The following is a 13,455-nucleotide window of genomic DNA, read 5'->3' as shown; positions in this document are numbered from 1 at the left end:
CAATAAAATATGTATCAATTAATATGCGTATAATGGTAAATTATATACTTCATTTATTATTTTCTAAATGGCTTGAAAAGTTAAAAGATGACGAGTAAAAGTGATAGGAGAGAGTAGAAAATTAATGAATTTTACATTTACCATTTTAAATTATTCGATTCATATCTATTGGTCCAAGGAGTTTCATACGCTCACGCGTTAGTCGTTGCCCCGTACAATCCCAAAAGAAAGAATAAATCAAAGCCTTTTCCCATTCCCATATTTTAATAATGAATAAGTACGACTCCTCTAGTAATATAGCACTACCAATAAAATTAATATTACAATAAGTTGTCAGAGACGTCGGAGCTAGACTTTAAAGTTTATAAATTCAGAATTATAATTATTTTAAGTTAATGATTTCTAAATTAATAATTTATACATATATAAATTTTTAAAGCCACATATATTCAAATAAAAGCTAATGAGTTTGATCGAATCCGTAATCCAGAAAATCTTTTATTTTTTAAAGTGAGATTTTTGGCGCAAATTAATATTAATGGAGCATCAAAGTAGATACAGAATAGGGGTGGAAAAAAATGCATATTCCTAGTAAAAAAATTACAATACCTTTTTTTTAGTTTTTTACCCGGTATCCAATATTTATATTGGGCCCGATTAAATTCGAATTTGTATTAAAAAATACAAATTAAAAATAAAATATTACCCAATAAAGACGATTTCATACCAAGTGATTCGAACCCGTGCAGTTAGTGCCAATATAGAGTATAGTGAAAGAAGTCGTTTTAATATAATTCCAAAAACGAAGACGTGGTATTTCGCAAAGGAAGTCATCTGACACACTCTCGCACAAAAGAAGCACAAGTGCCCAAACGCCTTTGCCTCTTCCTTCCCCCACCCACCCCCCTCATATACCCACCCCACCCACAAACTTTTTCACCGTTTTTCTGCTCTTTCTGACTCATCACCAATTCAATCACACAACACAGGTAATAATCTATACGTACACTTTCCAATCTCTATTGGTTTCAATCTTCTTCTGTATGTTTGTACAAAATTTTCTGTAGTTTTTTGGTTATTGAGTTTGTTTGATTCATATGGATTGAATACAGTAAGCTTCTATAGTGTTTATATGGTAGACTTTGTTTTTTCAGCTTGAAATCGGTGGTTTTTGACTTTTTTTTCTGCTCTCTATAGTTAATTTTTGTAGCTTATTATGGATATGGAATTGTAAAAACTGTATTATTTCCCCTAAATTTTGCTTTTAAGATTACTTGTTAATTTATAGTGTTTGATTTTGTTCGTTTTGTTTTAGTTTTGAATCAGTTTTGTGGAAATTCAATTAGGAAAGTTGGATTATGGTGTGATTAATTGTTTAATGTGATGTTCAGAGCATTCGTTTGAGATTTAAGGTGGATTGGACTGGGATTAGGGCTTGCTGGTTTAGTTTAGTGGCTGTAGGATTGTCTGCTAATTTACTGATTTATGATTGAGACTGTAGATTCAAAAATTTGAGTTTTCTATAGTCCTTCACTCATAGATTCCCACCTTGAGGTTTCATGAGCTGACCCTAGCTAGCTAGAGAATGAGGCGTAGTTGTGTTGTTGTTGTTGTTGTATTTTCGTGAGAAGCTTCAACAAGAATTTGAGAAGCTGTTTGAAATTTGAGGCAAGAGATATTGAGTTACTGAGTTTCTCTCAATTCTCTTGGAGAATTTTACATGCTCACGAAATCCTAGTGTCGTCTTGGATCAAATGCACCTCAATAAATTAGTATGAGTTGGATGAATACTGGTTAAATGGTTAATGTATTCTATATTGTGGTTTCTTATGTAAACCTGCAGTTGATCAATGTTATTTCAGATATGTAGAAAAAATTTACTTGGTTTCGGATGGTTAGAGACCTAGCTAAAATATCTGTAAGCCTGTAACTTATCTTGGAATCTTTCTTTGACCTTGAATCTTGTAAGGAGTTGCTTTTAGTATCAGTGTACTCTTGTGGAATAAGCCTACAGAAATAAATACACTATTGGACTTGGTTTATAACAAAAGATAGTTGATTGAAGATGCTTGAAGGGGATGAGATGAACCTAAAATTATGTTCCCTCTGTTCCAATTTAAACTTTTTGCTTTTCGAGATTTAAACCTTGTAATCTTGACCATGCATTTGGACATAAAATCTTTGAATTTTTCGAAATAAAATTTACATATTTGGAAACTACATAAAAAGGATTATAATTTACAATAATTAGTAATTTTAAATATTTAAAAGGCATCTGAAAAAATTACGGTCAAATATAATTCGTTTGCCTCTCGAAATCTGCCTCTCGAAATCTGAACACCTTCACATAAATTGGGATGAAGGGAGTATGAAGTAATATTGTCAAAAAAGAATCTACATCCTCCCTGAATCAATGCGGACTTAGCTAAGAATCTGACACAGCGGAAGCAATATATTTATATGGGTATACCAACTAGGTGGGATTAAAATTTATTTGCTGTTGCACTTGTATTAGATCTGAGCATAGATAAGAGTGTGATTTAGACCATCTAGTTTTAGAGAACCTTATTTGCCTTAAAAAACAAGGTACTTAGCAATATTTAAATGACAAGGGTTTGGAATGGAGATGAAGGATTCATAATCTCGACTAGGTTGGGATTGAGGCAAAGTTGTTGTATGTTCATAAAAGAGAGATGTCATGACTAACTTGGCACAATCTATTGTAACTTGTAGCTCTCCTGAAGTCACTCCCTAATCTGTTAGCCGTTTTTTACCCGTGTTATCTGAATGTTTATAGTAGTGGCATTTTAGACTGGTGTTTCTGCCTAGGGTGAAATTTAGAATTTTTTTCAGGGGCATACTGAAATCAGTTTCATCCTTTGTTGGTGAATTATTAGAGGTCACATGAACAGTTCTACTGTTCTTCCAATGTCACTATTTATACATAGTTAATTAGCTCTACAACACAACATTGGCATCTCCCGTCTAATCCAATCACCTGAGATGAAAATATGGACCAAGTGAAAGGTTCACTTTCATTTTGCTAGCCTCTACAAAATGCGACTTGATTTTACATCTCTATAAACATTGTAATCTTGTCAGTTGAGTTGAAATATTGAGGTCAACTTTCATGATGCTATTTTGGTGGTTGTGCTTGGAGATAATATTTCTTTGTCATGATTTGCTACTTGCTTCACGAATTTTCGAAGTAGTCCTGCCATAAGATAGACTTACTGATCTTTTCTAGTGAGTAATTTGTGTCTTAAAATCAGAATTAGTTGCTTCTTCCGGTCATACCAGATGTCATTTTTTTAACTTGCACTTTAGTGTATGATGTATCCCTTTGGTTTTTGAAATCTGCTGCATACCTGATAATGATAGTATTATCTTGTAATGGTGTAGAGAGAAAATGAGCAAGGGGTTAACCACTTCAGGCGGTTGACCTAGATAAATTATCAGAAATGGGTAATTGCTGCTGTTGTTGTGCTTCGAAAGGAGTGGAATTGAACGGTTCACCTTCATTCTGTCGTGTAAGTGTTATATCCTCATTCCAAATGCGATTTACCTTGTAATTTCTGAGTAGTCTAATTACAGCTTTCTGGTTTAAAGTTTCTTTGAAGATTGAAATTTATTGTTAGAGCAGAATTTGAGTTCTGGCCCCTTTGTTTCCATCTTTAGTCTTTCTGCTATCCGGGTTTTCATACTTAATTTGACCTTCAATTGGTTAGTGTTTGTAGATTAACTCCAATCTTAAACTGGAATAGCTAACTTTAGCAATTATATTGACCCACGGCTATGTTGTTGGTGTATGATATTTGCCAGAGGGTTCGTTTGTCTCTAAGGCTCTTTTTTTTATTGGAAGCAGAAATTTTGTTACGTACATATTCTCTTAACAAAATTATTTTATTTAAAAGAAAACTTAAAGAATGAATATGCCCCTTTATGCAAGGCAAGCATGAGAATGTTACTGATTAATGGAGTTCTGGAATTAGCTATTCTTGCTGTATTAGACCAAGTCTGTAAAGTTAGTGAATCGGAAGTTAAATGTGTGACATTGAATATTGAGGGACCAAAGGTGTGAAGAGGGTATGGAGATGAACCAAAGCTGGCACCTCTCTCTTGTTATTTTTACATAAAACCATGCCAACTCCACTTTTCTGAATTGTAGTATGTTATAAAAATTTTAATAGGGAATAACTAGTAAATTTGGTGTGATATTTTAGGGAGAAGTCTGAAAGTAAAAAGAATTCGGGCACCAACTGATATCGTCAATTTTCAGTCTGGTGAGTGTCCACTGTCCAGAAGCATTACTCAACAATGTCTTGTTCATGCTTCATAGGTTGATAAACGTGGTTCCTGAACTCGTTCCTGTGTATGTTGCATGTTGTGGCATCATATAACAACCTGGATATAGTTAGTTGGACTGTTTGTTCTTTAATATAGGGTTCTTATCTTTCCTTTTTCCCTATCCTCCCCTGCCATTTCCATGCTTTCTATAAGCTCTTTTCAGAAAGGACCTTTGATTTCTATTGCAGTTCTATTCCCTGTATGTTAGGTAATCGGTTTATTTCATTGACAAAACCTACAGTCCCTTTTTCTTCTTTTATTGTTTTAGATTTTGCAAGAGGAGATTATGATTTGTTTTGAATAAAGTCCACTATATGATCCCAAATCCATGCAAATGCTTCATCTCAATAGGGAAGTACACAGTTCCTTGATAGAGAAGCTGGTGTTTCCTAGTGCATCAGCAGTGTTTTTAATCAGGAAAGTGAGAGGATAAGGTAAAAGAAAAAGAGTTGGAATATAAGATGAGGAATTATACTTTTTAGCATTAGTAACCGAAATTCACTATTATGTGCTGAGTGCTCTCTGTTAGTGGGAAAAAACCTTTCCATTTTAATGGGATTGACTATTTCACAATCCTTCTGAATTTGTGCTGTGCCACAAAAAGACTTTTTAACTTGAAGATTTATACAGTATCCCACAGTGCCGGAAGAGCGCGAACCCTTGTCATCTCATAATGTCACTGCTGCAGCACTCTCCACTGCGCTTTTGGTTGATACAAATCTGGACACCTCAAGTCCTGACACTTATAGACCACCTCCAATGCCAATGCCTTATGAAACATATGTGGGTAGGCCCAGGACGCCACCAGGTAATCAAGATGGTATCAAGAACGACGCAGCAGTTCAGGAAACAAGCACTGAAACTGGCGTTGCACTGAACACAGCAGATGCTGTCGAAGCTGCAGAGAAGGATAATAAGGAGTCTGAAGGCATCGTGCAAGCAGACGTCCCGCTTGCTGCTCCAAAGGAAGTGGAAGATGAACTTGAGGAGTCCGAGGAACTCAAAAAATCCAATATCCTTGTATTCTTACCCCCACAAGAAGAGTGTCCCATCTGTCTTGAAGGTGACAAATAGCTTTTAGCATTGTTGCTCCCAACTCCCTGCTTCTAGCTTCAACTAGAAACTGAACAATGACTGCCTTCCTCATTGCAGAATATGATGCTGAGAATCCAAAAATGAGCACAAAATGCGAGCATCATTTTCATCTTTCATGCATTCTTGAATGGATGGAGAGAAGTGACACCTGCCCCGTTTGTGATCAGGTTTGTGTTAAATTTTAGGAACCTCACTAGATTGTGTTGACTGGTAACATGAGTTACTGCTATGATGCATCATACTTATTGTCCTCTTTTCCTTCGTTGTAGGAAACGGTTTTTAATCCTGCAATTGATGGATAACAACAAGAATTCTGCTATTGGCAGTTGGTCTCGGAAGTGACTTTTGTTGTATGCCAAGAAGTGTTGTTCAATACTTTTTGTGCCCATAGCAGTTAACAGCTTTAGCTGTAGTTTCTTCACATGTTTCTTTGTGTTTGCTTCAAATCATTCAGCTTGGTTGTGGGAAATAATTAGGATAATGGTTGAAAAGGTTTTTAAAAAAAAAAAGGAGAAAGGAACATTTGGTTTCAATACGCTTCATAGGTTCGTTTTCCATTGTGAATATCCCTTTTTATCCACGAAATATAGGTTATTCATCATTTGTAAGTTGTATTGCATTTCCAAATTTGCAAATTTTTGTGCATCTCTGTATCTCCCACCCATACACAAGTCTCCTTTTTTTTTTCCTTTGCTCTTTTTTCTTTTTTTGGTCATTTGATTATGAATTGGTAGCTCTATTTTCTTTGTTTGTAAATACGCAGTATAGGAACTCCATTTTTGTGTACAAAACCGCACTTAAACATTGAAACTTTGTGCAATTTCACAGTTTTTTTTACGTATAAAGTATCCCATCCGTAGCCTTGTATATATAATGCATTCTCCGGGGGCTAAGTTTGTCCTGTTCATTTCTTTTATTAATAATCTAGAATTCTCTGTCGAGATTCGATTAGTTTGTTCCTTTACCTTTTTTCACTTAAATACTTAGATCTAGTTTACCATGTTTTTTTTTTTTTTTTTTTGCGGGAGAAATTCAAAAATAGTCGGATTTACAAGTGGTCATTTAAAATAGTCATAGTTTCAAAAGTAATTGAAATTTAGCCACTTTTGATGTAAAGATAAATCTGAGCGAAAGCACTGATCAAAATCCGGAAAAATACTCCAGTATATTATACTGGAGTTCCAGTATAATATACTGTTCTAGTATATTATATTGGAACTTTTCACGTGTTGGAGTTCCAGCATAATATGTTGGAAGTTCATACACAGGTGCACCGATCTCTAGTACATTATGCTGGAATTTTTTGTGTTGCAGCAAAATAGTGATTATTTTTCAATGACTTTGCAAACGCTGGTTATTTTTGAATGATTAGAACGAAAATTGGCTAGCCCGTGCTACTTTTACTATTTGTCAAGTCGTATGGACTAAAAAAATAATACGCTCTTATCATTAAATTGATTTTTATCTTAATATATGACGTAATTATAGTAAATTTATGTTAATATCGAAGATATGCTGCTTCCATAATTTACCATAAGATGCACATATTTGATCTAGGTTTTTTCAGATAAAGAGACTTGTAAGGTAGAAACTAAATCCAGAAGTTTTCTGTGCACATTTCTTTTTTACGCAATTGGAATACTCCTCATTTCTACTAACAGCTTGTTTGGAGAGTTGTTAGGTATCATTTCGTAATGTATCGTATAATATTATATTGTATTGCATTATATTATTTTGATGTTTATAATATTTGGATAGATTGTATCGAGGTAAACTTACAATATTATAAAGAGAAAGTAAGGTACGAGGTAATATTATCATATAAGAAAGTAATGTAAATGATAAAATATGATAAGAAGGTAATATAAATGATAAAATATGATAAGAAGGTAATGTAAATGATAAAATATGATAAGAAGGTAATGTAAATAATAAAATATGATTATTTAATAATAATAAAGGGATGAGAAAAAAAAAATAAGGAAACGATGCGGCCATAGCAAATCAGTCATTACATAAAGTGACACTTTTCGTCGTTACGTAATGACAGATTTAAACGATACGATACAATAAAATTTAAGTAACAATCAAAACAAACATTGTATTCAGTGGCGGATCCAGGATCTTGGAGTCGTGGGTGCTCCGCCTCTTTATCTACAGTTGTTACGGTCAGAGGCGGATGTAGTGTTCTACCGACGGGTTCAATTGAACCCACAACCTTTTACGTAGAGTAAAAATTTATATGTAAACATTCAATAAAATTGCAAAAATTGTGGATATGAACCCATAAATTTAGAAATATATATAATGAGTTTAGTGCTAAAAACCTTAACAGTTAAACCCATAGAGTTTAAATCCTGGATCCACCTCTGGTTACAGTCACAATATATAAGTGCACAACTACGTCTTATCCCACGATGGTAAAAATATTTAACAAATATACTAAAATTAATATTATAGTTAAAAGATTTAATTTATTCACGATTATCCCTTGCGATTTCATTTTTTAAATACACAATAAGCAAACAAATATCATTTTTTGCTTATTTTACGTTTATTTTCAGAATTAACCTTCAGTGCAAAACTATTAGTTTTAGATTGAACATAAATTGAATATTTTTAATTAATTACAAAAAAGTTTAAACCATATTACCAATTTCCTTCTACAATCGCAAAAGATGGAGTTTCGTCAGCTTAGGTTTGATGGGGTTTGGGGGAAAGAAATTAAAAAAAGCAAAGACACTTAAAAAGAAAAGAAAAATATGAAAAAGACCATTCATTTTTGGAGCCGAATGGGCCACGATATTGGGGAAGAAAACAGAAAGAGAAAGAAGAAAAATTAAAATGAAGCAAACAAAATTAAAAGAGGAATAAAAGTACTGAAGGGATTATTAATATCAAAATGGAAAAAATATTTTCAGGGATTCGATTACTGTTCCATCTAGAGATCTCTCAAGTGCACTTTCTAACCAAAGCACCCACCTGCTTATTTTGTTCCTGGGTGATTACTAAAATTATTTGTTAATTTAATACTAATTGTTTACATAAAACAGTGGTTCCGCACCAAAAGCAATGGGTGCTAGAGCACCCATATAGCTCCACGTGCATCCGCCCATGATTGTATTTAAAGTAACAAGACGATACAATACAACACGTAACAACCATCCAAACAAGCTGTAACTCGGGATTGGCTTATATCTTTTAAAGCATCAGTAATTTGACAGGTAAATATTGGAAAAATGATGGAGCAATATAACAACTTGAGGCCATAAATAAAACAAGACTACAATACCATCTTGTCACACCTCCTTTTTCACCTACACCCCTGCTAAGGGACGTAAAGGGAGTTTTTCCAATTAAAGGACAATCGAAACGGGATTTATTTAAAGGTTCAGAGTCGCCACTTGGGAGATTTGCGGTGTCCCAAGTCACCGGTTGAATCCCGAATCGAGGAAAAGAATGACTCTGTTTAACAATCTGCGCACTAGAAATTCGGATAAGGAATTCTGTTAACCCGGGAGAAGGTGTTAGGCATTCCCGAGTTTCGTGGTTCTAACACGGTCGCTCAACTGTCATATTCGGCTTGATTATCTAATTTTATACAATTATGAACCTACGTGCAAATTTTAACTGTTTACCACTTTTGTTATTATTTATTCAAAGAATTACAACGTCGTGAGAATTCATCTCGAATTGCGCCACATAAATGTACCCGCAATTTTCGATACGTTCCAACTTTGTTGAGATTTGGATTTGGGTCACACAAATGTGCACTCGAGTTTAGGAAGATAACATTATTAAATACGCGCCTAAAGATACTAACACGTTGTTATTTTGAGAAAAGCCGTAAAGTTCGCTATGCGACCTGTCTCGAAATCTAAGTATTTTAATACGAACCTTGAAAGAAGGCCTCGCAAGTTAGGCATTTTATTTGGCGAGGTTCATCTCATTTGTTTTAAAAGGGTATCCTAAAGCAAGCTATAATTTTCTACTTAACTTGTCTCTAATAATAAAAATAAAACCTAACTAATTGTTATCTTTTAAGAAGTACTACATCTAAACCTGCAAACTCCAAACAGTCTGCGTGAGAGAATCATAATCCAGGCCCAACACAAACTGGACCAATCGCAGATATGGGTCCAGGCCCCAAACGGATATGCATGTCAGACCCAAACCCGAGCCTTTTATTTCGGCCTTGAAGCTTACACTTTATGCAAAGGGGATGTCGAGCCCCAACCGTCAAATTAATCAATGCTTCAGTTCAATTGTGCACAAGTGTTCATTGAAAGTTTTAAACCATCAAGTTTAATGAACTAATTCAACGAATAATTTTTCTGATTTTTTACCCCAGCCCTTATGCTAACCAAAATTACCAACTCGAGTTCATGTGTCTATCAGATTTAGAGCCGTTGTTCATGCTAGGAATTAACACGGACAATCATGGAAAAGCTTAACTTGTTGAGGTGATTAGCTACTATACCATGTTGTTCGTACAATTAGTCATGTCTAATTTTATACCCGTTTGTGATCCCAACACCCTAAATATGGAAGCTATAGTAATTGACTATTACGATCCAGATTTACCTTTACATTAACGTCACAGTTAACTGAATTAACTATAGCAAATCCGAGTAGCTCATACAGTCCAATACATATTCATGGTCATATAATCAATGATCCACAGTCTCTCTAGTTTAATTACAAGACAAATTTCAAAAATTCTAATCGATACTAATGCGTATTTGAAATCTATAACTACAAGCTATACTAATAGTGAAATACAAAAGCAAATTCATAAGATAGCAGTGCCTCGTCATTTGATTTCATAATCGTTCAGATACATCGAATGAAACTTCAAGGCATTAAAGACAACAAGGTACCTGGTATTGATAATATAAGAAGAGGAAGAAGAGGGTCAGCAGCAGTAGCAGCAACAAAAATGGCAACCAGCAGTGCAACCACAAATAGCCAGCAACTATATACTTCCCCAAGTATAGAGCAGGAGTAAAAGGAAGATAGTTCTAGCTAATTTCAAGTCCTAAACCAGACAAATAATGAAAAATAGCTATTCTTTTTTCAACTTTTTCAAGTTTTTTAGAATTCAATTTTTTCTTCCAGTTGAGTATTCAAGTTTCAGTTTTTTTTAGTCCCCCTAGTCTCCAGACCTGATCCCTCTCTTATACAGGTCTGCCCTCCTTTCCAACTTACTGCCCGACCCCCTCTTCCCACTAAAATCTGAATCATTCCACTTTAAACCCACTAAGGAAAAACTTTTCCTTATTTTTAGCCTCTTCATTCCCTTTTGTTCCCCATTAATACTAATCAATTCATTAGTTTAATGGTATTTTAATACTTAGTGGACAGAACACTCAAACCACCCATCTCTCCCTGTTTTCAATTCCCAAATTACCCCCTAAAATCTTTGAAATTGCAGCTATAGCCTATGCTCAATGCTCCTAAGTTTTGAATGCAGACTTATGACTCACTACTATCTAGTTGACATTATCATACCAATACTGAATTCAAATAAGTTGTCAGATTCATTTCAGACCCTAGACAGTAGGATTCGATTCATCAATTGCTTAACTTGAATCAAACAGCAACAAAAATAAAGGCTAAGGCTATTAATGACCCAGAACACTCTTACAGGGCATGACACAACAGGTTTAGGTGACAACCAAAATAGCAGCTATGATGAAGCAGTTCGATTGACCAAGCAATTCAGAACATTTCAAATGACCAAGCAAAAAGAATGTGACGAACTGAATATGCCTACAGGCTCAGTACTAAGTTCAACTATACCAACAGGCTCGTTTCAACACAACATTTAGGACAGAAACAAAGTAGGAGGGGAAACAGACTAGCATGAACCATGAAATCAAAACCAACATTACACTACTATCATGTTAAATTAATATTCAGGCCTACCGGACTAATCGACGACACTTATTCAATCGATTACACAAATTATAACACATAACAATTACAGCAAACAGAAGCAAATGATAGAATTGGACCAAATAACAGGTCTGGTGGAGAAGGACAGAATCAAACGACAAGAATTGAAAAACCCATAAAACTACACTCAACAAAGTAAACAGAATAATCAAAACCAAAAACGGAATAAACAAAACAAAGAAAAATACCTCCAGAATTCGGAAACATGGGCAACCCTGATTTAAAACCAAACTCGAACTGTTTGAGGTCGAACGGACCTTAATCGAGTGTTCTCAACTGAGAACACTTCGACTAAGGTCCACTAGACATCCAACTTCCTTTGATTTAGACAAATTTCAGTTTTTGGTTTTCTAGGGTTCTTGGGGGTTCGATTTGGGGTTCGAGTGTTTCCAGCCAGATTCGAACCAAACCCATGGTGGTTTGGTGACGAGGGAGGTCAGGGACATGTCTGGTATGAGTTTGGGATTGGTTGGGGTAGATCTAGTTTTGCTCGAATCTTCGATCGAAGATTCGAGGGGTTTGAGGGTTATTCGAGGCCAACGGGTACTGGATCTGCAACGAGGGTGGTCAGATGGCTTAGGGGTGTTAATTTGGTAGTCATCAGAAGAGGTGAGGTTTTAGGCCGATTCTTCGCGTTAAGATTCGAGACGTTGGGTATTGATTCGAGGGAAACTGATACAAGATCTAGAAAGAGGATGTCGTGGGGAGGCTATGGTGAAATTTTGGGCGTGTGTGGACCACCGAAACCGCCGTGAGGCGATTTTCGGTGGGCGGAGGACGGTGGTTGAAGGTGGAGGACATGTTTGGTCTCTGAAGATTCAGAGACGAAGGTGGAAAGGGGGTGGGGGTATGGCTTTAGGGGCGTGGGGTAAGGGATTGGTCTTATATACGGAGGGGGTGTTTCAATCTCGGCCGTTAGATCAATTAAGATCAACGGCCAGGATCAATGAGGTTAAACCATACGTCGTCATTTGGTTTAAGTAGGGGGGTCGGGCTGAATCGGGTAATGGGTCGGGGGTCGGGTTTGGTCAAAGCTTTGGGACCGTTTGATCAGCTGAGATCAACGGTCCAGATTGAGACGCCTGAAACGGTGTCGTTTGATAGAGGCTGGAGACGGGTTGGATTGGACCTGGACATGGGGTGTGACTTTGGGCCTGAACATTTCCCTTTTTAACACTGGCCCAGTCCGGTTTCTTACCCTTAAAACTTGTTCCTTCTTTTTCTTTTATTTTCTTTTCTTTTTAAAAAACTAAAATTCTAAGTTGAATTATAAATTAACTTATTAAAATACTAATTAGCTCTTAATAATAATTATCAAACATGATTAAGTACAGTCACACCTCCTTTTTCCTCCCCGCGAGGGTACAGGAGTTTTTTCCAATTAAAGGACAATCGAACGGGATTTGTTTAATTATTTCAAAGTCGCCACTTGGGAGATTTAGGGTGTCCCAAGTCACCGGTTTAATCCCGAATCGAGGAAAAGAATGACTCTGTATTACAGTCCGCGAACCAGAAATCCGGATAAGAAATTCTGTTAACCCGGGAGAAGGTGTTAGGCATTCCCGAGTTCCGTGGTTCTAGCACGGTCGCTCAACTGTTATATTCGGCTTGATTATCTGATATAATACATATTATAAACTTATGTGCAAATTTTATCCTTTAGCCGCTTTTATTATTTTTATTTATTGTTATTATTTTACGCAGAATTGCAACATTGTGAAAACATATTTCAAACCACGTCACAATCAATTATTATTATTATTATTTTTAACACAAGAATTGCAACGTTGTGAAAATGCATCTCGAACCACGTCACAACCAGTGTACACGTGATTTGTTGACGCATTTTGATTTCGTTGGGATTTGGATTTGGGTCACATCAATGTACACCCAGGTTTAAGAAGGTAACATTATTTAAAGTACGCGCCTAAAGAGACTAGCACATTGTTGTTTTGGGAAAGGGCCGTGAAACTCGCTAGCGGCCGATCCCGAGTTCTAAGCAATTAATATATATACATTTGTGAGGGCCCTGCAATCTTTGCGTTTTACTCGGCG

The 13,455-nt window shown here is 35.7% G+C and overlaps 1 protein-coding gene across 1 annotated transcript; it reads left to right on the top strand.

Annotated features, from left to right (window-relative positions):
* Nucleotides 1-801: 801 nt before the first annotated feature.
* LOC107805494 (putative E3 ubiquitin-protein ligase RHB1A) lies at nt 802-6,106 on the top strand. Its single transcript, XM_016629553.2, has 5 exons — nt 802-989; nt 3,403-3,530; nt 4,978-5,410; nt 5,500-5,609; nt 5,712-6,106. The coding sequence occupies exons 2-5, from the start codon at nt 3,462-3,464 to the stop codon at nt 5,742-5,744; spliced, it is 645 nt and encodes a 214-aa protein (XP_016485039.1). The 5' UTR covers nt 802-989; nt 3,403-3,461; the 3' UTR covers nt 5,745-6,106.
* The last annotated feature ends 7,349 nt before the right edge of the window (nt 6,107-13,455 follow it).

Source organism: Nicotiana tabacum, chromosome 1, assembly GCF_000715075.1.
Source record: "Nicotiana tabacum cultivar K326 chromosome 1, ASM71507v2, whole genome shotgun sequence".
NCBI lineage: Eukaryota > Viridiplantae > Streptophyta > Magnoliopsida > Solanales > Solanaceae > Nicotiana > Nicotiana tabacum.
The sequence above is the reverse complement of the archived record's forward strand: the minus strand, read 5'-3'. Positions and strand labels throughout refer to the sequence as shown.